This window comes from Sturnira hondurensis, unplaced genomic scaffold (assembly GCF_014824575.4).
Source record: "Sturnira hondurensis isolate 20B ecotype Veracruz unplaced genomic scaffold, ASM1482457v3 Scaffold0008640, whole genome shotgun sequence".
Lineage (NCBI taxonomy): Eukaryota > Metazoa > Chordata > Mammalia > Chiroptera > Phyllostomidae > Sturnira > Sturnira hondurensis.
Window position 1 is genome coordinate 19582089 of NW_028081271.1, and position 27339 is coordinate 19609427.

The 27339-nt window shown below is 37.7% G+C and overlaps 1 protein-coding gene across 2 annotated transcripts; it reads left to right on the forward strand.

The window, feature by feature from the left end:
- The first annotated feature begins 606 nt into the window (after positions 1–606).
- Positions 607–26509, forward strand: DDHD2 (DDHD domain containing 2). Of its 2 annotated transcripts, none has more exons than XM_037055371.1 (18): positions 607–879; positions 2545–2772; positions 3717–3907; positions 4716–4805; positions 5326–5446; positions 6593–6682; positions 8037–8172; positions 11371–11579; positions 11861–11928; positions 12769–12885; positions 13968–14063; positions 15433–15558; positions 15664–15819; positions 16178–16280; positions 16394–16564; positions 17291–17453; positions 24644–24751; positions 25203–26509. In XM_037055371.1, the coding sequence occupies exons 2-17, from the start codon at positions 2553–2555 to the stop codon at positions 24723–24725; spliced, it is 2139 nt and encodes a 712-aa protein (XP_036911266.1). In that variant the 5' UTR covers positions 607–879; positions 2545–2552; the 3' UTR covers positions 24726–24751; positions 25203–26509. The 2 variants fall into 2 exon arrangements, with proteins under 2 accessions (XP_036911266.1, XP_036911267.1); XM_037055372.1 differs by lacking the exon at positions 607–879 and adding an exon at positions 1259–1385.
- The last annotated feature ends 830 nt before the right edge of the window (positions 26510–27339 follow it).

The following is a 27339-nucleotide window of genomic DNA, read 5'->3' on the forward strand; positions in this document are numbered from 1 at the left end:
CAAATACACTTGTGGCTGTTAACCTATAGGAGAGTTAATGTTATAAAAGTTCCCTCTTTCGGTTTCCCTTTTTCTTGATTTCTGAAGAAATAATGAAACTGAAAAACATTCTCAAAACCCTTGCCCTATAACCTAGTTAGAAAATAGGGAACTATTTCACTATTCCCCAAAGGAATTGAGACCTTCCAGAAACGCAAATACTCAGGAGAGCTTGGCAATGCTATTCAGCTTAAGGTCTTGATAGGGACAGCTGCAACTAGCGCCCTACGGTCCCATTTTTCACCAGGGGCGTGGCTTCCCGCACCACTCCAGGCCCTTTAGTAGGGTTAGGGTTAGCGGGGTACTCACGGGTCAGGGGGCCTGTTTTCCCTTGTATTAAGTGAGGAGGTTGAGCTTTCCTCCCTTATTTCAGTGAAATACCACATACTGCCAGACAGCTAGGAGGTCACCTTCCGCATCCCTGCATTTCTACTACCACCGCTTAAAAATGCCGCGCCCGCTCAAAGAGGAGGGTTGCGCGTGAACTCACGAACCGCACGCCCAGCCCTCCGGCTCTCTGCCCACAGGGAGGAGGCACATCTCGCGCGAGTCCTTCCAGCTCTCGCGACACTTCCTGGCAGTACCTCTGCGGCCGTGCAGGTCTCGCCGTGGTTTCCGCGCAGCAGTCACGGGCACCTCAGCTTTGCACTCCGCAGTCTGGCCCGCTGCTCGCCCGCAGGGAGCGTGGTGGAGCCCAGGGTTGGGCGCGAGCCTGGCGGGGCGCAGGCTCCGCCCTGATTCGCTCCGCCCCACCTGGGCGCGGGATAAAGGCCGCCACGGGGACATGTCGTGTCCCCCTCAGCGAGGGCAGGAGACTGTGAAAGACGGCGGGGCTGCCAGGTGAGTCCGCGACGGAGAGTTGGGTCTGCAGATGGACCAGGGCAACACTGCGGGATGGAGGTGCCAGGGGCGAAGGAGGACGCGGTACCTGATGGGGTTACTGGGAGGCAGACCCCGGTGAGGTTCCAGGGAAGTGGCCCTTTGTATCGACTGTGCCCCAAATTACCTCGTTTCCATTGGTGGCCGCGCGCGCCTCTGTGCGGGGCGGGCGGCGGGAGGAGACGAGTCTCCGGTCGGGGCTGCAGGAGTCCCGGGGGCAGGGGGGGAAGAGCCAGGCCACGGCGGCGGACGTAAGCGTGTGAGGGAAGAGATTGTGGCCGAAAGCCCGGAGGGCGTCCGCTCAGCCGCAGGCCAGGTGTTCCCCGGAGGCAGCGGNGCCTGGCGGGGCGCAGGCTCCGCCCTGATTCGCTCCGCCCCACCTGGGCGCGGGATAAAGGCCGCCACGGGGACATGTCGTGTCCCCCTCAGCGAGGGCAGGAGACTGTGAAAGACGGCGGGGCTGCCAGGTGAGTCCGCGACGGAGAGTTGGGTCTGCAGATGGACCAGGGCAACACTGCGGGATGGAGGTGCCAGGGGCGGAGGAGGACGCGGTACCTGATGGGGTTACTGGGAGGCAGACCCCGGTGAGGTTCCAGGGAAGTGGCCCTTTGTATCGACCGTGCCCCAAATTACCTCGTTTCCATTGGTGGCCGCGCGCCTCTGTGCAGGGCGGGCGGCGGGAGGAGACGAGTCTCCGGTCGGGGCTGCAGGAGTCCCGGGGGCAGGGGGGGAAGAGCCAGGCCACGGCGGCGGACGTGTGAGGGAAGAGATTGTGGCCGAAAGCCCGGAGGGCGTCCGCTCAGCCGCAGGCCAGGTGTTCCCCGGAGCGGCGGCGGCGCTCCCTCCGCGGACGAGCTGGGGTGCCCTTTGGGCGTCTGCGTGGTTAGGCTTGCCGAGCGGTCCTTGTCCCGGGGGGGTACGGACACGGAGGTCACGTTTTGGGGGGAAGGAGGCCTTTGAGGTCACCTGTTAGTTTTTAACCTGGGCCGCGCACGGTGTCAGTGGGGTACGCGCTTGCGCGCAGGGGCCCGAAGCGAGGGCTCGCGTTTTCAGGATTTGTACCGCAGTCCCCGGTGAAGCACGTCTCCAGATCGATAAAAAGCTAAAAAGCGACTGGTTCTTCGATGAATAGTTTTGTTTTCAATATTTTAGGATTAGAGTAATCATGTACGTGTGTGATAAGAGGGGCCCGGAGCCTAAAACCTGTTACTAATGCGGAGTAAATTTTTTTGTCTTTGGCACTAGACTCAGATTGGAAATTGGGTTAAAGTATTTTGTTGCAATCAAGTTTTTGGCCATGTGTTTCTTGTGTTTCTGGCTTTGTTTTGTAACTGGTCTAAAATCATGCAGGATTCTGACAGAATTAGGAAATCAGTACAAAGTGGTTGGTCTGACTACAAGACACATTCGGTTTAAAGCCCTCTCCTCCCCCCCACCCCCCAAACTAGCTATTAATTTATAAGCGATTTCTATTTTAAATTGTGTACCTCCCTTCGACTGTTGGGGGGGTTTGTTTGTTTGCAGAAATGACTCCTAAAACGACCAGTTTGTGTATGTGTGAACAATTATACTGTTAATAGAAGGAAAATAACTATTCTGATAGTTTTCTTGTATCTTGTTTTTTAGAGAGCGAAATGTCATCAGTGGAAACACACCAGGAACAGTTGCCTCAGTCAGATCCATCTCCATCACCAAACTCATGTAGCTCCTTTGAACTAATAGACATGGATGCTGGCGGCTTGTATGATCCAGTTTCTCCTCATTGGTTTTATTGTAAGATAATAGATTCTAAAGAGACATGGATTCCTTTCAACTCTGAGGATTCACAGCAGCTGGAAGAGGCATATGGCTCTGGTAGGAGAAAAATGATGACTTACAATAGACAAAGACTTACTGACATCTCTCTCAAACTGTAATATTAGTCCTTGGAGTGAAAGCTATTAAAAATACACTTCAGCCCTGGCTGGTGTAGCTCAGTGGATTGAGCGCGGGCGTGCGAATGATTGCGGTTCGATTCCCAGTCAGGGCACATGCCTGGGTTGCAGGCCAGTTCCCGGTTCCTGGCAGGGGACGCATGAGAGGCAACCGTACATTGATATTTCTCTCCCTCTCTCCTTCCCTTCCCCTCCCCTCTAAAGATAAATAAATAAAATCTTTAAAAAAAATACACTTCAGATCTTTTTCTAGTTATCCTCGCTAGCATTTATATGTAGAAGCTCTGCATTACTACTGAATTCATAATATTTAAGAATTTGGTCTGTATTTCAATACCTATTATAATTACTGCATAGGTATCCAATAATATTTCTTATGTTGTAGCTTATATTTCAGTTTTTGTTTATAAAGAGTGTACATGGGGGGTGTTACATTCATATTGCAAAAGAATGAATTCTTTAATTTGTTACTTTTTCCTTTTATGAAACATGATTCTAGTTATTACTGTAACATCATGATGGTCATGGCCATTAATTCACCTGAAGCAAAAAATTCAGAAAAACCATCTTATATATGTATTTTTTTTAAGGGACACTACTGTTTCCTCCAAAAAAGAACAAAACAGTGTTTGGGTATTATTTTGTGTGTATGTGTGTGTGTTTCATTAAAACCAAAAATATTTTTGATGGTTTGTAAAGTTGTTAGTGAAAAAAAGATAACAATTAAATTCCATTTTGTTTAATGTTTATCCAAGTAGAAACTGTCATGTGTTTTATAACATTATTTAGAATATAACTCAAAACTGTGTTTTGGACATTTATTTTGATATATGTACTTTTTTCCCCCTTTCCAATTCTTAATAGGAAAAGATTGTAATGAGAGAGTTGTCCCCACTGATGGGGGCAGGTATGATGTTCATTTGGGGGAGAGGATGCGGTATGCTGTATATTGGGATGAGCTAGCATCAGAAGTGAGACGATGTACCTGGTTTTACAAGGGAGACAAAGATAATAAGTATGTTCCTTACTCGGAGAGCTTCAGCCAAGTATTAGAGGTATTTCTTTGACCCTTTTTAACTCAGTTTCTTCATTTTTTTCTTATTTAATAATTTTTTCTTCCTCTGTATCTTAAATTTTTTGAAAATTTCAGGAAGAGTTTGGTTCTATCTGCACACAGTTTATTCCCTTTCTTTTGTCAGTTAGTTTCAAGATAAGGTAGTTTTTTCAGATTTTAAAATACACTATTGAAATTGTTATGCCTTTAAATAAAAAAGCGTTTTCCTTAATGGTGATTATTGTTAATATTTAAACTATGACTACAGAATTATCTTTTTGCCTTTTAGTTTTCTTGCTCTGAAAAAAGCCTGAAATTTGCTTAAATTACAGTAGGACATTAATACTATTAAAATAAATTTATCAAAATGTGAACAGTGATTATTTCTAGTCGAGATGATGGAATTAGGATTGATTTTTTTTGTCCTGTGCTATTAATATTACAGTTTAAAAGAATTTTAAAATAAAATTTTTTCTCTTATCAAATAGGTCAGCTTAGACCTATTTGATAAGAGAAAGAACTACATATGTAATATATTCCTAATTTTATGGAAAATATGTGCATTAATATTATCGAAAGAAATATATCAAAGTGTGAAAAATATTTATCTCCAGTGTAGATGACATAAGTAGGAGTGAAGAGTGATTTTTGTTTTCTTTGTTCCATACTACTTGTTATAATTTTGAAATAAATTCATTGGAGTAGGATGTTCTTATTGCAATTGTTTATTTAGCAGTATTCTTGCAAAAAAGTTTAGTTTTAATAGAAAAGCTATAAGAGAAATCTAATGAAATGTGTTTTCTCTTAAGGAAACTTACAGGCTTGCTGTAACTCTGGATGAATGGAAAAAGAAACTAGAGTCTCCCAACAGAGAAATTATTATATTACACAATCCAAAGGTAAAGCAAATTAAAAGCCTTTGTCTAATGTTGGGGTTAAAGGTTAAATGCATTACTAAAGAGAACTTCATTGGGTTCTTTTTCCTAGGGATTCTACTTAGGATAAGCTTTGGGGATTTTTATATTATAGTAGCAGTTATGAAACTTAAAACTTGTAGCCACTACTATTATTTCCCTTGTTTAGGAAATTTTCTTAGGGAAAATTATGCCACTATAGAGTAAGAACATCTCTGATAGATTAGAGTACTTCATTAGCTAAGTGTGTTTTCACCGTTCTCATTTTAAACTGTAGGAGTTGCATATCAAAACTCTAGTTGAGATTTGACTACGTATTATGTTTTGAGGGGCATATTCCTGCCTCCCAGAGTTTATAAGTAGAGATGTCTTTAATGTAGAATATCTTTATATCTATTCATTGTGAATATTTAGTAAACTACTTTGGGACCAGAAAAAAATTGAATGGTATGTGTTTAGTATAGTTTATAGGATTAAACAATTTTTGACTTTTTTTCTATTTAAGCTTATGGTGCATTACCAGCCAGTTGCAGGGTCTGATGAATGGGGTTCAACACCCGCTGAGCAGGGTCGACCAAGAACAGTAAAAAGAGGAGTTGAGAACATCTCTGTTGACATTCATTGTGGTAATGTTAATCATTAATTTTTTCTTATCTTCTGATATACTTGTTTATGGTTTAAATTGTGACTTTTTCCATGAATGTGGAATACCTCAAGGCTTAAAAATGATCTTTAATCAATCATATGAGCTTACTCGTAGTTAACGTTAGCATCACTTCATTTACTAAGACTCTTAGTAGGTATACAGATCTCTTTTAAAGTTGCTAATATGTATAGTGGGATGGGTAAAATTTGGCAGTGCTAAGCAGGAATTCACTAACTACAGATGACCTGATTTAGTTCTAATTCTAAGAAGTGTGATTCCACCTGTTTGATTAGAAATTTAGTCCTGGTACCTCCTGTTGTTGATTTCCAACTAAGGAAAACTATTTTTTTAATATGAACTTGATGGTTATCCATTGGTATCTGGGGTCATTTATGATTAGTTTTATAATGTAATTAACTGGACTATAAAATTTCTTTTATCTTGCAGAGAAGATAGCTTGTCTCTTGGCCAAAGTCTTAGACTTACTATAATTAAAAGATGGGTTTAAAATTTCAGGTTTCAAATACATACCAGACATTATTGATACAATTGACAAAAATGGAATATTATATAAAATTATTTTAATGTTAAAGGGTCTGAATTCAATAACTGCACTGTGGTTTTATAAGACAATATTCTTAGGAAGAACACATTAAAATAGTAATGGGTTAAAGAGAGAGGTATGATGTATGCATTCTGATGTATGCAACCTGTTCCCAACTGGTTCAGAAAAATAAATGTATGTGTATAAACATATGTATAAGAAGAGGGAATAATAAAGTGAATGTGGTAAGTGTGAAAGTGTTGAATCTGTGTAAAAAGTACATGGACATTTCTTTACTGTTCTTTCAGGTTTTCTGTAAGATTGCAATTATTTCAAACTAAAAAGTTCTAAAAACCTGAAAAATTTTTTCACAGACTTATTAAGGTAAATTAGAAACAAAGTAAATAAAGTAAACATTGTATTTTAACTAAGTACATAGTTATATCCAGGATTATTTTGTGTCCTTTAAATTATCTGCTCATATTTTAACTTGCCCATCTATACAACCTATTTATTGTGAATGTTTGATTTTAGAATATGTGACTAATATAGAATAATTTTCCTTTTTAATTTCATTTATAGGAGAACCTTTACAAATAGACCACTTGGTTTTTATAGTCCATGGGATTGGACCAGCTTGTGATCTCCGTTTTCGAAGCATTGTACAGTGTGGTAGGTTTGCAAAGGATGTAAGATTAGATCATTTAAGGGGAATATTAGTCAGTGCTCCTGTGAGCTGAAATAAACTGTTGTCTTTAGTCTGTTGTCTTAGCTGCATAATAGGATTTGGAGAGCTAAAGACTGGTGGCAAGGTTGTAAAGCTTCCCAGCTTAGACCTAAAGTACTAGTAAATTCCTTAGGCTAATTGTTTATGCTCTTAACTAATAATTCTTGAATGAGCAAGCCCTTAATTCTTATAAAATTCTGTTATGATGTGATGGTCCTGTGTCTAACCATTCCAAATGTAAAGGGACTGTAAAGATGATACAGTTTAAATGTGTAGCAGAAGCTATTGTAATTCATGCTGTGATAAATCTCTTGATATTCTAATTTTAGTATTTAGGTCATTAGCGCTAAAACAGGGGTGTAAAACTCATTTTCACTGGGGGCCACATCAGCCTCATGGTTGCCTTCGAAAGTAAAGCTCGTTGCCCCTAGTTAAGGAGTAATTACATTTATACAGTCCTAAAATTATACATTCAGCCCTTTGAAGGCAACTGCCAGGCTGATGTGGCCTCTGGTGAAAATGAGTTTTGATACCTCTCTCTAAAACTTGATAGTATTCAAAGTCTAATTGTCTTTGTCCCTATTGTCCCAATGTGAGAATCTTAGCTTACTGGCTAATGCTTCTAAGCATAAACCTTAGAAGGTTAATTAAGATTGACATAATATGAATTTCAAACAGCAGTGCATTTTTCTTTAAATCTTAAATATTGGGTAGTGGTTGTTTGTAAGAACAACCAATTGACATAATCATGTGATATATGTATATATATATATATTTTTTAAATTGAAACATTTCCCATGACATATTAGAAGTTTTGAAGTTAGCTCTTTCTTTGGTGAAATGTACTGTAGCTCTTTCTTTGGTGAAATTGTAAAAGCAAGTTCTATATTAAAGGAACAGTTTTTCTTATATGCATTGGTAATTTTTCTGAATACCACTTTGCTATTTTTTTATCCTCACTTGAGGACATTTTTTTCACTGCTTTTAGAAAGAGAAGAAGGGAGAGAGAGGAGGGGGGAAAAAGCACCGATTGGTTGCCTTCTCATACATGCCCCAACTGGGGATCAAACCTGCAATCTGGTTATGCGCCCTGACCTGGAATGAAATCTGCGACCTTTTGGTCTACAGGATGATGCTCCAGCCAAATGAGCCTCACCGGCCAGGGCCCACTTTTTTGTTTTGACTCAAGTAAAAACGTGTTCTAAGCAAATGTAGATAAAGAATATAATTATGTGATTTGTTGAATCAGTTCTACAAACTCATTGCTTTACTGTTGCATAAGTTAATTTTCTTTTTCAGTTAATGATTTTCGCAATGTTTCCTTGAACCTGCTACAAACGCATTTTAAGAAAGCTCAAGAAAATCAGCAGATTGGGAGGGTAGAATTTCTTCCAGTCAACTGGCACAGTCCTTTGCATTCTACTGGTGTGGATGTGTGAGTAATACTGTACACCTTTTTTTTTTTTAAGATTTTATTTATTTATCTTTAGAGGGAAGGGAAGGAGAGAGGGAGAGAAACATCAATGTATGGTTGCCTTCCGTGTGTCCCCTGCTGGGAGTTGGCCTGCAGGGAATTGGCCTGCAACCCAGGCATGTGCCCTGACTGAGAATCGAACCACGGTCGACTGAGTCATGTACACCTTTTTTTTAATAGTTCATTTCTTGTTGTATTTTTTCCTCTTTTCTCTTACCATTTATTCCCTATACTCTCTTCCACTTCCACCCACCCTCTAATTTCCCCTGCCCACACAGTTGTCCCTCTCCATGAGTGACCTTTAAGTTGCTAACCATGATTGTAATATGCTCTCTGATCATTGATACGCTTAAGGATATTATTGCTATAATTGATTGCATATTTAAAATTTTGTTCAACAAGAAGTTTTTTTGTACTTCTATGCCTTTTTTTTAGAGATACACAATTAAATGCTAACTAATGCTTTGGTTTAACTAGTCCAGGCTAGCAGTAAAGAGCTATGTGTATTTTCTTATAGTGTGTTTTATTGGCTCATTAATACTTACTACTACCGCTTTTTTTATTTAGCATTAATGCCAAATATTCTTTTCTTCCTATAGCATATAAGCATTTCCATCTTCAGATGTCAAAAGCCAACCTACCCTGATATGTACATAGTATTTTCTTGTTTCTTTTGTGACCAAATTTAGATAATATTTGTCCAAATTTGGGAAAAAAGGAAATCCCTAAGCATTAAATTATTAGTATTTATAACTTGGTACAACTGCAGGGTTGGCCAAAAAGTCTGTTTAGTTTTTTTCTGTAAAATAAAAGACATATTTTTCATCTTCACTAATAATTTCATTGATTTGGATATTTTGAGTATGTCAGCTGTTTCTCACTGTTGGCTGATAGTGGGTAGAGGCTGGGGGTGCTGCTAAACACCTTCCAATGCATAAAACAGCCCCACAGCAAAGAATTATTTGACCAAAATGCCTGTAGTACCAGGAAACTTCACAACCACTTTTGACACATTCGATCAGTCACAGCACCTTCTCCATACACTGCACAAATCTTTTTTCTACATTTCAGTTGCACTTTTACCTTTCTTGAAATAATAAAGTATAAGCCACTGAAAATGTCATATATCTTATTCGATCTTCAGTATTAAAGTGGCTGCACAAAAATTCACCAATTTTGATAAGTTATTTTTAAATGTATGTTGATATGACAGCTGTCAGAATACAGTCTGACAAAATTGTTTCAAATGAAGTTAAAGACAACTTAAGCCATACTAGAGCCTTCGTATAGAAAAAACTAAATTAACTTTTTTTTGGCCGACCCAATAAGTAATGAGTTTAAGTTACAACCCCAATACTTGTAAATTTTATGGTAATGTTAGAGAGGGTTGCCTTATATTAAGGATATTCATGCCTTGATTGGTGTGGCTTAGTTGGTTGTGTGTCATCCTGCAAAATGTAAGGTTGCTGATTCAATTCCTGGTCAAGGCACATGCCTAGGTTGTGGGTTTGGTTCCTGGTCAGGGTGAGTACAAGAGGCAACTCATTGATGTTTCTCTCTCATGTTGATGTTTCCCTCCCTCTCTCCCCCACTCTCTAAAAATAAATAAATAAATAAATAAATAAATAATTTTTAGAGAGGATATTCAGCTATGGGCTCTCCAGAAAGTAGGGTGTACATCATATACTTCTATGATAGAACTAGGAGATACTGCTCTGGGAGATAAAGAAAGTAATCAGCATTATTTCCATGCTGATTCGGTGTCTCTCAGTTATTAACCCTACAATTTGAGCATATTGCATGTGGCAAATACTCCATTGTTGTGTTGATTTTACTAGGTATGGAGTTCATATCATATTTAAGCTGATTCTCAGAGGTGACTAAGGTCACATAGCCTCTAAACTACAAAAACTGTTGAATCTTTGAGGAATTTCCTTGGAAATTTTGAGAAAATTTTAACTGATAGTTGATTTAGACAATGTCAGTATGGTTTTCCTTTGCAAGACATGAGTTTTGTTTGCCTTGGGTTTCTTTCAACTTTAAGAAATTCTGCATTGAGAGCTGATCCCATTTATGATTTTGCTTGTGACCAACTTTAACATTGAAAATTGTAGGAAAACCCTCTTGTAGCTTTTGTCTTTTTAAAAAAGGCTTTTATTACATAGAATTATTTATACAAAAGTAGCACATATTAATTTTCATGTATTGTTTATGATTACTCAGCCCCAATAAGCCTGAACACATGGCCAGTTCTGCCCCATCCCTATCATCATACCCCTGTGTACTGCCTGTCCCTCCACCATATTATTTTGGAGTCAAATCATAGACATCATATCATTTCATCTGTAAATGTTTCAGTTTGTATATCTTAAAGGACTTATATTTTATTAAAAGTCCTATTATTAACACCAATAATAATGATAAGAGTAACACCATTATTACACCTAAAAATTCTTTTTTTTTTAAAGATTTTATTTATTTATTTATCTTTAGATGGGAAGGAGAGAGGGAGAGAAACATCAATGTATGGTTGCCTTTCGTGCGTCCCCTGCTGGGAGTTGGCCCAGGGAACTGGACTACAACCCAGGCATGTGCCCTGACTGGGAATCGAACCGTGATCCTCTGGTTCACAGGCCCGCGCTCAATCCACTGAGCTACACCAGCCAGGGGCCTTAAAAATTCTTAATATCAGCAAATACAGTGTTCAAATTTCCAACTGTATAATAAATTCATGATTTGTATATACACAAATATATATAAATACATGCATTCACATACATACATGCGCACATATATACAGACATACATATAGTTTAAAATGGGATCCAAATAAGGTCCATAAATTGCGATTAGTTGATATGTCTTTTAAGTCTCTCTTAATTTCTTGATTACCTTTCCAACTGTTATTTTACTTTTGCAATTTTTGTATTGGAAACTGAGTTGTCTATCTTGTAGAGCTTATACTCTGAATTTTGTTGATCACATCTAATTGACTTCATTAAACATTTCTTTCTGTCCTCTGTATTTCCTATTAGTTGATAGTTGCCTCTTGTATCTTTAAATATCTAGGTCTAGGCTTGGAAGCTAAGCTCCTTAACTTAGAGGAAGCTATAGGATGTATTTTGATTTTCTGCTTAAAATACCTTTCCTCTTTTTTAGAGATCTGCAGCGAATAACCCTGCCCAGCATTAACCGCCTACGGCACTTCACCAATGATACAATTCTGGATGTCTTCTTCTACAATAGCCCCACTTACTGTCAGACTATTGTGGACACAGTTGCTTCTGAAATGAACCGAATATATACACTCTTTCTGCAGAGGAACCCTGATTTCAAAGGGGGTGTATCCATTGCTGGCCATAGTTTAGGTAACAAATGAATTCTCTGTAACCAGAGAGGACTATCATATTTTTAGGACACCTGTTTTTGAAGAACAGTGTCTCTTCTCAGTATCAGAGTCAGAGATCTAGAACTGATCTTTGATGAAGTCTTTGAAAAGGGTTGGGAGGGTGGTGGAGTGGAAAGAAAGACTGTCTGCTTTGTAGATTTTGTTAGATGGGTAATTAATTGGGTTATTACTTTTTTGTATAAAATGCAAGTATTTAGTGTTAATGTTTAGAAATTGTCCCTTCTTCTATTTTACTTACAGGTTCGCTTATATTGTTTGATATCCTAACAAATCAGAAAGATTCTTTGGGGAGTATTGACAGTGAAAAGGTAATTTAGATGTTCAGATAGGTTCTCTTGTAGTTTGTCTTAGTAAGAATTTTTAGATTTTAGACTTATTTTTTGTTTTTTGCTTAGTCTCATACCATAACATTAAATTTACATTTATTTAAACAGACTTGTAATTAACTCTGTCTTCTTGGATGATAAGAAGCAAGGTACCAGTATGCTTTTACAAATATTTGCCACATTCTAAAATGACTATTAGTGTCTTATTTTCCATTATAAATATGCACTACTGATCTATTATTAGAATTGTAAAATTGTTGAGCAGAAATGGAGTTTGTATATGATGAAATGAACAATGAATTAGATACATATTGATAAAATTTATAGAAATGGTTTGAAAGCACTGGGAGGACTTAATTTTTTAAATATCTTTTAGTAAAAGAGTCCTGTGCACACTAATCTGTAGTGTTCAGTTAGTACTTAGTATATACTGTCTTGTGTTTTTTTCTCTTTTTATGTAAGTGTCCTATTTCTCCTGTTGGACTGAGTTCCTTCAGGGTGGAGCTTTGCCTTAGATTGTTTTATGTCTTAAACACTTTCTGTATTAGGAGCTCAGTAAATGTTTTTTGTTAATGATAACAATACTTTATAATTATTCATTCATTTATTTATTTTAAAACCTGAAGTTTCAAATGAAGTTGCAAAAAGTTAGAGATCAGCACCTCTTAATTTGTACTTTTTTGAAATCACAATGTATTTAAAGTTAAAATATATCTATATGTGCAAATCTCATGTAGTACATTTCTTTACTGCAAAATGGTATTAATAAAAGGAAAATCTAAATGAGTGTAGAGAATCTGAGCTTTACAATTTAATTTTTAGGATTCACCAAATATGGATCAAGGAGATGCACCGACGCTAGAGGAAGATCTGAAGAAACTTCAACTCTCTGAATTCTTTGGTGTATTTGAGAAGGAGAAAGTAGATAAGGAAGCTCTGGTAAAAAGAATCTTTTAAAACTTTGTCATACCATTTTTAGTATTTTTATTGCTTGTCTTCATCATACTGTCTAGTAACCTGCTCTTTAGAAGCATTTTAGTCATAAATACTTTCTTATCATTAGTGGGGTTCTTTAGCATTATTTATGATTTTTTAATCATATCAAGTGATCTTTGCTTTGTGGGAGTTTGAAGTTCAAGAGGAGTCATTGATAGCAATAGTGCAAAGACTAAACAACAGCACAGCTCAGAAAACATGAGAACAGGAAAAAATGACCAGTAACTACTCTTGACTCTTATTTTCTGATACACTTTCAAGAACTCTGCTATTGATATTTGCTTGTTTATTTGTTTTTGTTTTTTTGTGTTTTTATTTTGGTTTGCAGTACATTCATTCAGCAGGTATTCAATAAATGCTTACTATGATCAGGCGTACCATACAAAGTACTGAAGATAGAGTGGTGCATGAGACAGATGTGGTCCCTAAGCTCATGATGTTTATTGTTCTGCTAAAAACATATAAATAATAAAAAACATACTTAAATCACAGTAGTGATAAGTTCTAAGGAATAGTACACAGGCCGTAAGAATGTGTAAGATGAACTAACCTAGTTTCAAGGGAGACTTCCCTAGTCAGGTGAGTAGCACTTCAGCTCAGATCTTGATTGTTAGTCTGTTTCATGCTCTGTGTTTGCTCTATGTTCCAACTGCTTATGTCCATGAGTAGGAATGTAATCTTTCTCAGGAATGTGACATCCAAGTGAGCATGGACATCAAGGAGGGTTTTTCTCTCATTAAGTTAGATACCTACTTCTGTAGATTTTTTTCCAGTAATACAATGTTAGCTGTATTACTATAGCATTGATACTGTAATACTGATACTTTTTATTCTTCTTTAGGCTTTTTTAATGAATAGTATACTATTTCCTTTTCTAAGTTATTAATGATATACCATTAGGGAGCCCTAATAATATAAGGCAAAGAATAACAGAGTACTTTGTTCTTATTCTTTTCAGAGAATAGGACATTTAGTTGATTTTATTTTGCTTAGAATAAGAAAGATACTTGATTTTCTATGCCTAGGCTTTATGTACAGACAAAGATCTTCAGGAAATGGGAATTCCCTTAGGACCAAGAAAGAAGATATTAAATTACTTTAGGACCAGAGAAAGTTCAATGGTATGTGCTTAATGTAGCTTATAGTATTAAACAAGTTTGATATCCTTGTATCCTTTTGCTTTGTGAAGTACGTAGCCTAGGGAGCTGAGTAATTTTGTTAATTAATTTTGGCACAATTTTAAAAAATATTTTATTTATTTATTTTTAGAGAGAGGGGAAGGGAAGGAGAAAGAGTGGGAAAGAAATATCAGTGTGTGGTTGCCTCATGTGTCCCCTACTGGGGACCTGACCTGCAACCCAGGCATGTGCCTGACTGGGAATTGAACCGGCGGAACCTTTGCTTCACAGGCCTGTGCTCAATCCACTGAGCTACACCAGCCAGGGCTAATTTTGGCTCTATTTTTAGAAATTAAACAAGTTTATTGATACCATAACAATATTCCTAACTTCAGAAGTCTTACCTCCCCTAGACTCCTGATATAATTTCATTTTTATTTTTGTTTATAACTGTTTTATTGAAATATAATTTATATCACATACCATAAAATTCTCCTTTAAAAGTATACAATTCAGTGGTTTTCAATATATTGAGTCGTGTCATCATTACCACTGTCTGATTCCATCACTTCCCCCGCCAAAAATAACCCCATACTCTTTAGCAGTCACTCCCCATTCCTCCCTCTTATGAACCACTAATCTACTTTCTGTCTTTATGGTTTTCTTATTCTGGGCATTTCATATAAATGGACTCATACGATATGTGCCCTATTATAACTGGCTTCTTTCTCTTAGCATAACATACTCAAGGTTTATCCCTATTGTCCAGTGTCACCTCAATAAAATCAATAAAAAGGGGGAAAATTGAAAAAAGAAAGGTTCGTCCAAAGTGTTACTAGTCATAACACTACTAGTACACTCAGTTTGGCCACTGAATTCTTTTCCATATTTTAGTAGTTAATTATTTTCCAATTCTTTTAGCAGGTTCAGTTCTTTTAGCTCAGTTCTTTTTTAGGGCTCAGTATTTGCATCATTTTCTATACTCATAGAGACATTCTTTTTGCTTTAATTTGAAAGTCATAGCACTTTATGACTTTGAATTCTTAGCAATCCTCAGTGTTCTTTTCCACAGTGTTCTGCTATTGTTTTCTTTCATGATGGTTGCCTAAGGTTTCAACTGTGTCCAAATGACTGTGTACATCTTCATTTGAGAGATGTAGGGATGTTAATTCATAGTTTAAGGCAATTTTGTTTTTATGAACCATATTTTGTTTTCATCAGCTTTATCTTGTTTTCTGAGAGACTTCCTGGAATTATTGTTTGTCATTCCAGAACTTTCCCATCCAGCTTTTCAAACCAGTAGAAAACTGTATAAAATCCTTTGGATATTTTTACTACATAACAGCTCCACAAACTATTTTTTATTCATTAGGGTATTACTAGACCAACTCTGCAATCAGCTTCAGGGGTGAATATGTCTAATATCCCCAAAGAATCGGAGTTCTGCAATAGTGCTAATGGTACTGGGAATGACTATCTGGATGTTGGCATTGGGCAGGTAACAATACTAATTCTCTTTGTTTGTTTTATTGCCTGCTATTCCTATGGTAAGAACAGATATAATTCTTGTCATTGAGAGATGCTTTTATTTTTCTCCTTCCAGGTGTCTGTAAAATACCCCCGGCTCATCTATAAACCAGAAATATTCTTTGCCTTTGGATCTCCCATTGGAATGTTCCTTACTGTTCGAGGATTAAAAAGAATTGATCCCAACTACAAATTTCCAACATGCAAAGGTTTCTTCAATATTTATCACCCTGTAAGCATTGGATAGTTCTCGTGGGTTTTTTTTTTTAATTTTTATTTAACTCTTGTTCAAGTACAGTTTTCTTTCTTGTATTCCCAGCCCTGCCCCCTAGTTCTCATGGTTTTACCTGAATATTAGAGTTTATTGGTAAAGGAGATATGATTTTCTGTTGTGTTGATGTATGTTTTATATACTGTTTTGTAGTAATGAGGGAACTTATAAATAGTATGAATCTGGAAGTGATGTGACAGAATAACTGTATATTTTTAAAAAATGAGCTCATAATCATTCTCGCCTGATACATATTAACACTTCCTCAGTCTATCTTTGTTCAGCCGAGGTATAGGTAGCTATTGTTTTTCCTATGTAGTTTGATCCTGTGGCTTATAGAATTGAACCAATGGTGGTCCCAGGAGTGGAATTTGAGCCAATGCTGATCCCACATCATAAAGGCAGGAAACGGATGCACTTAGGTAAGACTGAGTACAGAACTTGATAATTGCAGACCTCGATCACTTTGTTTAGTTTTGTTGGACCCTAAATCCATTGTAAACTATGCAATATTCTTTATTCATATGTGTTTCAGAACTGAGAGAGGGCTTGACCAGGATGAGCATGGACCTTAAGAACAACTTGCTAGGTTCGCTGCGGATGGCCTGGAAGTCTTTTACTAGAGCTCCATACCCTGCCTTACAAGCTTCAGAAACTGTGGAAGAAACTGAAACAGAACCTGAGTCAAGTTCAGAGAAGCCTAGTGGTTGGTGATACTATACACACTGATTTCCTACATCAGGCCAGATAATAGGGTCTCTATGATGTTTAGTTCTTACTCTCTGAGGGACTTCTTACTTTGCCCTTTATATTGTAAGGGACCTATACTATGAGTCCTAATGGCCTTCAATTCTGCTACCCTTTTCTGACATCTAATAGGCACAAATTGTGGAAGAACATTATTTGTGAGGAAAAATGTCAAGAGAACCTGGGCATTTGATAATGAGGCTTTAAAATGTCTTCCACTTGGTAACTATGGGGGTGGTGTTAAGAGCCTACTCTCTGAAAGGCACCTTACTTTTACCGGGGAATGTTTGTGTCTTCATGGATCAGTTTAATTTTCCTGGTTGGGGAGTAGCAGGATACAGTCCTCTTAATTTCAGTTAACATTGCATTCTAGTTTTCAGTTATCTAGCAAGGGTGTCCAACCTGTGGCCCAGGATGGCTATGATTGTGGCCCAACACAAAATCATAAATTTACTTAAAACCTTTTTTTCTCATCATTTTTTATTAGTGTTTGTGTATTTAATGTGTGGACCAAGACAACTCTTCTTCCAGTGTGGTCCGTAGATGTCAAAAGGTTGGACACCCCTGGGACTTACAGTAAACTTGGAGTCTGTGGGGAGCTCATGATCATTGACAATCTTGATTGTAATGACAACCTGGGAGGACTTGGCAGCTTTTAGATTCTTAGTATGGTTCTTCTATCCAGATGTTACTACAGAAGAGACCTCTGCAGCAGTTAAAGAAGAAGACCCCCCCATCAGTGTGGGAATGCTTAATGGAGGTCAGCGCATTGACTACGTGCTACAGGAGAAGCCCATTGAGAGTTTCAATGAGTATTTATTTGCTTTACAGAGCCATCTATGCTACTGGTGAGTGTTGTTTTTTGTTCCTCTTGGGTTTTTTTTTTTTTGGTCTAATTGTTTTATAGTGTCCAGGGAACCACTGATCTGCCTCTGTCACTACAGATTAGTTTGCATATGACTAGTATATACTGTATTTTTCAGACTATAAGATGCACCCCCCCACCCCAGTTTGGGAGGAATAATGGTTGTTAATGCTGCTGTTGAGTTCTGTTTACATTTACATTGGTGAAATATCATGTTATTTATGTTACTAAATATTTTACCACATTTTTTGCTTCAAAATTTTTTTCCTTTTTCCTCTAAAACCTAGGTGCATCTTATGGTCCGAAAAACATGGTAAATTGAATCATACTACAATGTACTCTTTTTTTAGTATGGCTTCTTTCATTCATCCATGTCATGTGTATCAGTAGGTGTCTCCTTTTTATTGCTGAGTAGTAGTCCACTGTATGAATGCACCACAATTTGTTTAGCCAGTCACCTCTTGATGGACATTTAGATTGTTTCCAGTTTGGGGCTATTACAAAACTGCCGTGTACAAGACTTTGTATGAACATATACTGTAATTTTTCTAGGGTAAATATCTAGGTGTAGAATTGACAGGTAAGATGATTTTTTCAAAAGAAATCGCCAAACTGTTTTTCTGCTAGCATTTTCCATTCCCATCAGCAGTATTTGAGAGTCCCAGTTGCTCGATATTCATGACAACACATGGCACCTCATTATGGGTTTAATTTGTATTTCCCTAATGAATAACAATACTGAGCATATTTTCATGTGTTTGCCATCCATATATCTTTGGTGAATTATCTGTTCAAATCTTTTCTTTTTTTTAAAAGAATTTATTTATTTGTCTTTAGAGGGGAAGGGAAGGAGAGAGGGAGAGAAATAATCAATGTATGGTTGCCTCTGGTGTGTCCCCTGCTGGGAACTGGCCTGCAACCCAGGCGTGTGCCCTGACTGGGAATCGAATCATGATTGTGTGGTTCGCAGGCCTGTGCTCAGTCCACTGAGCTACACCAGCCAGGGCTCAAATCTTTTCTTATTAAAAAAGTTGGATTATTTTAGTAAGTTGCAAGAATTCTTTTTTTTAAATTTTAATTGTTCATCAAGAATTCTTTCTATATTGTAGTTACAGGTATATTTTCCCTCAGGATGTAGTTTTTCATTTTGTTTTGAAGAGCAGAAGTTTTTGATTAAAAAAAAGGATTTATTTTTTAAAAAAGTAATAAATAAATAAATAAAAAAGTATTTATTTTTAGAGAGAGGAAAAGGGAGGATGAAAGAGAGGGAAACATCAGTGTGTGGTTGCCTCTTGTGCTCCCCCAAGCCCACAGACCAGGCATGTGCCCTGACTGGGAATCAAAACCTGCAGCCCTTTGGTTTGCAAGTCAGTGCTCAGTCCTCTGAGCCACAGCAGCCGGGGCAAGTTTCTGATTTTGATGAAATCTAACTTTTGATCTTTGTGTTTTTTTGACATATTTAAGAAATCATAGCCAAATCTAGTGATTAAGATTTCTCCTGTGTTCTACAAGTTATATTGTTTTAGCTTGTATAGTTATATCTATGATCCATTTTGATTGAGTTTTTAATAAATTTTAATAGGAAATAAGGATAAGCTTCATTGTTTTGCATATAACCATCCAATTATTTTAGCAACATTTGTTGAAAAGTTTTTTGAGATGGAGAAACCACTGAATTGCCTTGGTACTCTTTTGTTCCATTGATCTATTTGTCCCTCTGGGCTTTTTTAGATTTTTAAATTTACGTTTTTTTTTAGATAGGAAGGGAGGGAGAAAGGGAGAGAATCATCAATATGTGGTTGCTTCTCACATGGCCCCCTCTTGGGACTTGGCTTGCAACCCAGGTATGTGTCCTGACTGGGAATTGAACTGGCAACTTTGGTTCATAGGCTGGTGCTCAATGCACTGAGCCATACCAGCCAAGACTATTTGTCTGTCTCTATGCCAATAAAACACTGTTTTGATTACTATAGATTTATAAGTCTTAAAATCGGGTATTGTGAGTCCTTCAACTTTATTATTTTTATTTTTACTAAACATAAAACTAAAGTTATTTTTAGCTCTTGTAGGTCTTTTGCATTTCCATAGAAGTATATTTTAGAATGAGCTTATTATTTTAATCACAAAGCTTTCTGGGACTTTGTGATTATATTTTACCTACACGTCAATTTGGGGAGAATTGACATCTTAATAATACTGAGTCTTTTGGTGAAAAAAACATGATATCTCTCAGTGTACTTAGTTCTTTACTTTCAGCAATGTTTTGTAGTTTTCAGTGTATTCTAGCTTTAAATTTCATTCGTCCTATGTTTCTGTTTCTCTTTAGACTGAATAAATCTAAAAAAAATTACATTCTTCCTCTTATGAGTAAGGTTGAAACATTTTAACATATACTTAAGAACCATTTTTTTTCCTTCTCTGGGAGCTGTCTATACCTTTTATTTTGTTTTATATTGAAACGTTGGATTTTTAATTGATTAGTCTGCAATACAAGTTTCAGATTTTTTTTTTAAGAGAAAGGAAGGAGAGGGAGAGAAACATCAATGTATGGTTGCCTTTCGTGCGTCCCCTGCTGGGAGTTGGCCTGCAGGGAATCGGCCTGCAGGGAACTGGCCTGCAACCCAGGCATGTGCCCTGACTGGGAATCGAACCTCGATCCTCTGGTTCACAGGCCCACACTCAAGTTTCAAATTTTTTTAAAAAGATTTTATTTATTTAATTTTCGAGAGGAGGGAAAGGAGGGAGAAAAAGAGGGAGAGAAACATTAATGAGTGCCTCTCACATGTCCCCACACTTGGGATCCAGTGCACAACCCAGGCATATGCCCTGATTGGGAACTGAAGCAGCGACCCTTTGGTTCTTAGGCCAGTACCCAATCCTCTGAGCCACACCAGCCACGGCTGCAACACGAGTGTCAAATACCTTTCCCCCAGTTTGTCTTTGACATTGCATACACTGGGTTTTGCTATTTAGAAATTTTTCATTTTCATGTAGTCAATTTGTTTTTTCCTTTTTGGCTCCTGGAGTTTATCTTATACTTGGAGCTTCCTTACTTTCCAAAGAATTGCTTACCATACGTAGTTTATCCTGTTATTTTATGGTTTAATTTTACATGTAAATCTTTAATTCAGTTAAAATTTATCCTAATAAGATATGGGTTGATCCAAGTCATTTTCCAGATGGGTATCCAATTGTTGCAACAGTTAATAGATTTGAGATTCTTCTAACTTTACTGTATTAAATTTGTAAATGTTTTTAGGGCTATCTCTGAAGTCTGTTATTTTTGTTGATACTTCTTTTTGTATGCATCAGGATCACACCATTTTCATATCACATCATTTAAAGTGCGCCTTGTTGGCATGAGTTTAAGTTCTGTGTATGGAGATTGTGGGGGATAGAAAAAGTCTGTGAATCCAGTGAAATCTGTTTATAATTTTGGGTTTTATATGCATATGTGGTCTTTTCTGGGGGAAAAATCCATAGGTTTCATTGGATTCTCAAGTAGGTTCATGACTCACAAAAAAGTTGAACCATAGATCTAGAGCAGTTTTCAAGCCTTTTCATCTCACATATAGTAATTACTAAAATTCTGCAGCACATACACAAACATATTTTTCCCTGTTTGATAAAAAAACGTATAATTTTGATCAATTCACACAAAAAAGGAGTTTTTAAAAAATCAGGTGCCTATACTTGTATATAAGAATCTCTGGTACCAAGAATTAACCAGTCATGCCCTGGCTGGCGTAGCTCAGTAGATTGAGCGTGGGCCTGTGAAGCAAAGGATCGCGGTTCGATTCCCGGTCAGGGCACATGCCTGGGTTGCGGGCCAGTTCCCAGTGGGGGACACGTGAGAGGCAACCACACATTGATATTTCTCTCTCTCTCTCTCTCTCCTTCCCTTCCCCTCTCTCTGAAAATAAAATATTAAAAAAAATAACCAGTCATATGCAATCTTATTATGCAAAAGTGATCACTAAGATCACCTTTATTATATGACATATATATTTATGGTTCAAGATAGGACACTGGGCCATGACCAGGTAGGTCAGTGGGTCACAGTGTCATCCTGACACAATAAGGCTGCAGGTTTAATTTTGGTCTGGGCACATACAGGAATCAGCCAATAAATGCATAAATAAATGGAATGACAAACTGATGTTTCTCCTCTACGCCCCCACCTCCGCCACTTCCCTGCTTTCTCCCTTTTCCCATTCTCCCATCCACTCCCATCCTCTCTATCTTAAAATATATATACATATATATATATATATATATATATACACATATATATATATATATATATATAAATACTTTAAAAAAAGAAAAAGGGCATTCACACCCTGCAGCTATTGTTTTGTTGGCTGTTGTCATTTTTTAATTTGATACTCTAAGGGAAAGAGGTCAGTGTCCCTGACTAAATAAATAGTCAGGTATTATCTATTCTAAAAGTTCTTCTAGCATACCAGTTGAAAATCACTCATCTAGAAAAGTGTTAGAGCCACATATACTGAAGGCAAATAAATCTTCATGAATGTTATTTTTTATAATCAAATTTCTTTATGAACTGGATATAAGTACTTGCTTGTATACGCACAGAATATCTAGAAGATGCACGAGAAATTGAGAGCACTCCTTGTCAGAAGTTGGGAACTAGTGGTTAAGAAACAGAGGTGGTGGACTTCTGACCAAGATGGAGGTGTAAGTAGATACACTTTGCCTCCTTGCACAACCAAAAGAATGTCAACAACAAATTTAAAAACAAAAAATAACCAGAACTATCAGAAAGTTGAGCTGTGTAGAAGTGCAACAACCAAGGAGTTAAAGAAGAAACATTCATGTAGACTGGTAGGAGGAGCGGAGACAGGCATCTGGGGCAAAGAGGACTTGCAAGAAGGTGGCAGGTTGTGCACAGGGTGAGCGAGGCAGCGGCTGGTGGAGTGGGCTGTCCCACATTTGCATGTGGATAACCTGGAGGAACAACTGGGAAGTGAGACAGACCATGCAACCCAAGGTTCCAGCACGGGGAAATAAAGCCTCAAACCCTCTGAAAAAAACCTGTGGGGGCTGAGGTGGCAGGAGAAACTCCCAGCCTCCAGAAGAGTTCGTTGGAGAGACCCACAGGGTCCTAGGACATACACACCCACCAATGCAGGAATCAGCACCAGAAGGGCCCAATTTGCTTTTGATAGCGGAGGAAGTGAGTGAAAGCTGGCTTGAGAGCTGAGCAAGTGGCATTGTTTCCTCTCAGACCCCTCCCCCATGTATAGTGCCACAACACAGAGATGTGGGTTGCCCTGCCCTGGCAAATACCTAAGGCTCCACCTTTACTAGGTAACAGGTGTGCCAAGACAAAAAAAAATATGGCCCAAATGAAAGAACAGATCAAAGTACCAGAAAAAATACAACTAAGTGATGAAGAGATAACCAACCTATCAGATGCAGAGTTTAAAACACGTAGTCAGGATGCCCACAGAAATGGTTGAGTATGGTCACAAAATAGAGGAAGAAGTGAAGACTATGAAAACGAGGAAAATTTTCCTATAAAGGAAAATGTACAGAGAACCAACCAACAGTGAAGGGAAGCAAACTGGGACTCGAATCAACAATTTGGAGCAAAAGGAAGAAATAAACATTTAATCAGAAAAGAATGAAGAAATGAATTCAATAAAATGAGGAGAGGTTTAGGAACCTCTGGGACAACTTTAAATGTTCCAATATCTGAATCACAGGGGTGCCAGAAGGAGAAGAGGAAGAAAAGAAATCGAAAACTTGTTTGAAAATGGAGAAAAACTTCCCTAATCTGGCAAAGGAAATAGATTTCCATGAAGTCCAGGAAACAGTTCCAAAGAAGTTGGACCCAAGGAAGCACACACCAAGGCACATCATAATTATATTATCCAAGATTAAAGATAAAGAGACAATCTTAAAAACAGCAAGAGAAAAGGAGAGTGCTACCTACAAAGGAGTTCCCAAAAGCCAATCGGCTGCTTTCTTGAAAGAAACCTTATAGGTAAGGGGCTAGAAAGAAGTATTCAAAGTCATGAAAGTCAAGGACCTACATCCAGTATCACTCTATCTAGCAAAGCTATCATTTAGAATGGGAGGGCAGGTAAAGTATTTCCCAGATAAGGTCAAGTTAAAGGACTTCATCATTACCAAGCCCTTATATAAAATGTTAAAGGGACTTATCTAAGAAAAAGAATATAAAAAATATGAACAGTCAAATGACAACAAACTCACAACTATCAACAACTGAACCTAAAACAACAAAAACCAAGCAAACAGAACAGGAACAGAATCACAGAAATGGAGATCACATGGAGGGTTATCAGCGGGGAGGGGGAAGGGCGAAAATGAGGGAAAAGGTACAGGGAATGTGCATAAATGGTAGGTACAAAATAGACGGGAGGTTAAGAATAGTATGGGAAATGTAGAAGCTAAAGAACTTACACATATGACCCATGGACATGAACTAAAGGAGGGGGAATGTGGGTGGGGGTATGCAGGGCAGAGGGGAATAAAGGGGAGTAAGGAATGGGACAACTGTAATAGCGTAATCAATACAATATATTTTAAAAAAACAGGTGGGGGAAACTTCATTATTATACCCTTACATATCTTGAATTTTGAACCATGTGATTGTACTATCTTTTCGAGAAAGGAACATTTCAAAAATTAAGGTGAGCAACTGTATGGCTCTTTCATATTGTCCCAAAAATGTGTTCTATGGAAGGAACAGTTCTTGGTCATTTACTACTAGCTTTTTTATATTACTAGATATAATGCTGCATTTCCAAATAGCTGCCAATTATGTCACCTTTGAATATGATTTTTTGCAATGGTAAAAATATTAATTTGTGCCCTGGCTGATGTGGCTCAGTGGATTGAGAATTATCCTGCGAACCAAAAGATTGCTGGTTCAATTCCCAGTCAGGGCACCTGCCTGGGTTGCGGGCCTGATCCCCAGCTTGGGCCACGTGAAAGGCAACCGATTGATCTCTTACGCATTGATGTTTCTCTCCCTCCTTTCCCCTCCCTTTAAGAGTAAATTCTTTTTTAAAAAGTTAATTTTGCAAGGTAGTTGTGTAGATTAAATGAGTTAATATATGTAAAGCATCTTGTACAAATGTTAGTTTCTTCTTTTTACAACATAATTTTTTCTCTTTATAGGGAGTCTGAAGATACAGTATTGCTGGTCCTCAAAGAAATCTACCAAACCCAGGGTGTCTTCCTTGATCAGCCTTTACAGTAGAACTGAATCTTCTATGGTTGTTTATTGTAAGTTTTTAAATGCCTTGTACATAACATGTTATAAAGAACTATGGAGTCTTGGACTCTTTGTAAATATATTTTTCTGTTGCCTGTCACCCAAATCTAGGTTATTGTTCATTTTTAGAGGGATGCTAGTTAAAATTCATGGGAGAAAGGTGCTGTGGCATTTTGATTAGTGAGGAGTGTGTGCGCATGTGTGCATGTGCTTTGCTAGTGATTTGGTCCAGGAACATTTGTCATTTTTAGTATCCAAATGCAGAATCTTAACGTTTCTGATCATCTAAGAGTTATCATGGAAACAGTTACCATTTTAATTACAAACAGCCCATCCTGAAATTTAAATTACTCAGCTTTTTAAGATATGTAACAGAAAGGTTGTATATTAGATTCTGGCATTCTCCCTGGGTGCCTTCCAGCTGCGTCTACACGGTGACCTCTTCTCCCCTCTTTCCTCTAGATGGACATTGTGGGATCCTTTTCCAGAAAACCAACCTGTTTGTTCCTGCAGTTTTTCTCTCCTCAGCTGCATCATTTCTTGCATGTTGCCTGCCACTTACCATTTGGGGCTTTGTAAGATAATGTTCTATTTTGGAAGTGAATGGAAAAACAAAGGGAAAACACCCTATTTTTAACCACTGGCTTCATATATATATACATGCCTTTCTTTCTTCATAGCTGGGGGTGATTTGCATCCTTAATTCTTTGATGATAGTATATAGGTGCCACACTTCGTTGCTTATTATGTCAGATGGTGTTGCCTGTTTTGAGTTTGATTTGGGTTGGTAGAAATTTTTCTAGGAAATATTCTAGTATGGAAGCAGACTATTAGAAGCAGGCACTTGGGGTACACTCATCTCTCATTAGTGTTCTCTACATTTGAAAACTAAGTCTAAGTGGACATGGAAAAAGCTGTTGAGCAGTCATTCCTTTGAGCCATCTTTTTTTATAAATCCTGTATGAAGAAACACTAAAATGTAGCTTTAAAAAGTGTTTTTTACTCTCTCTCCGGCTGACTGACAGGTTTATTGCTAAGAATCACTGATGCTATGCTGTTCATTGTTTTTGCAGCTGTTTGAGCTCATCTGAGAGTATAAAGTGGACTAATTAGTTCATATTAGGTGTATCGTTATAAAGCAAAGATGTTATATATCTAGAAGTCTGACCTACTTATTTGATAGTAGCTAATGTTCTTGAGGGTAAAGCTTTTATAAAAGCTGACAAACCTGAAATTATGCAGCCTTGAATAAATAAAATCTCTTAGTGGTGCATTTATAGTGGAATAGAATTGTGTAAGTCACCTACCATATCAACTTGAGTGAAGGTAGTATTGTGTATCCTCTTTAAAAACACTTTGTAAACATCATTACCTTCTTATGTACCCATAAATCGGAATGCTTATTTAAAATGCTCATGGCACAGGAGTGTTGGTTGAGCAGGTAGGTTTGGCTAGGGGGAAAAGTTTTCTTATTCTAAAAGAAAAACATGCCTATATGGGCCAATGAACAGCTACTGCAGAGACAGTGTCAAAAAATGCAAAGTGAGATGTGCTTTGAAGAAAATGGGTGAATGTAGACTAATTTTTTCCAAGGCATCTGCTCACCACTGTTCCATATTTTCTTTCTCATTGGTCCGAGTTTGTCATTGTCTTTGCAGTTTTCTTTGTGATATACTCCTCTCAGATTTCCACAGGCCACTGAATAGACAGGCAAGCTGTGTTTTTCTTTTTTTTTTTTTAATGTACCATGGTATCAAAAGCACTGGCATTAACATTCACTTAAGCCATCCCTTCAACAGCCTTGGACTTTCTTTCTGGAGAGAAAAGGTGGGGGAAGGTTAATTAATGTCACCCTAGAGATGGTAGGGGTAAGGTTGGGGTACAGGTTAGAGCCTGGCCTTTCTTTTCCCATCTATTTATAGACTAATGTTGATTAAGTCACTAAGTAGTTTCAGATAAACTGAATACTTTATTTTCTTTATATGGAAATTCTGAATTTGAAGTAAGAGTTATTGAGAATTAAGTAGCATGCAATATGTGTTACAGGGAAAGCTGATGCCTCCAGCAGAATTGGCACTATTTAGGAATAAACCAAAGGACAAGCAAAAGTGAGTTCTTATAACCAAAGATGAACAACATAACCCTGGATAGCTAGATAAAGCAATTCTTGTGCTAAGAAATGTTTCTTTCTTGGTGGTGAGGGGCAGGTAACTGTTAAAGAGCTTTATATCTTGTCTATCCACTTGTGGTATTTTGGTTGTATATTACACAGGGTAATAAGCTTGATTATTTTTTCCTCTGGAAACTGAAATATTTATTTATGAATTATATAGCTTTATAAAGAAAAGTAATAAAGGGAAATGACTTAGAGCCAGAAAGTCTTAAGTACCCTAGGATCTACCAATTTCAACATCTCCTGAATAAGGCAAGCTGAAGTGGGTGGCAAAATTGTCTCTTAGTTTCCCTTTGCTTCCTTAGTAGCTGAATAGATATACTAATGTATGAAGTTATGTTGAGTCAGTAAACGTTAATTGTTTCAAAGGACTACATGTCATGAAAGCAGTCATTTCTGTCCTGGCTGTAATTAAGCAAAATCACC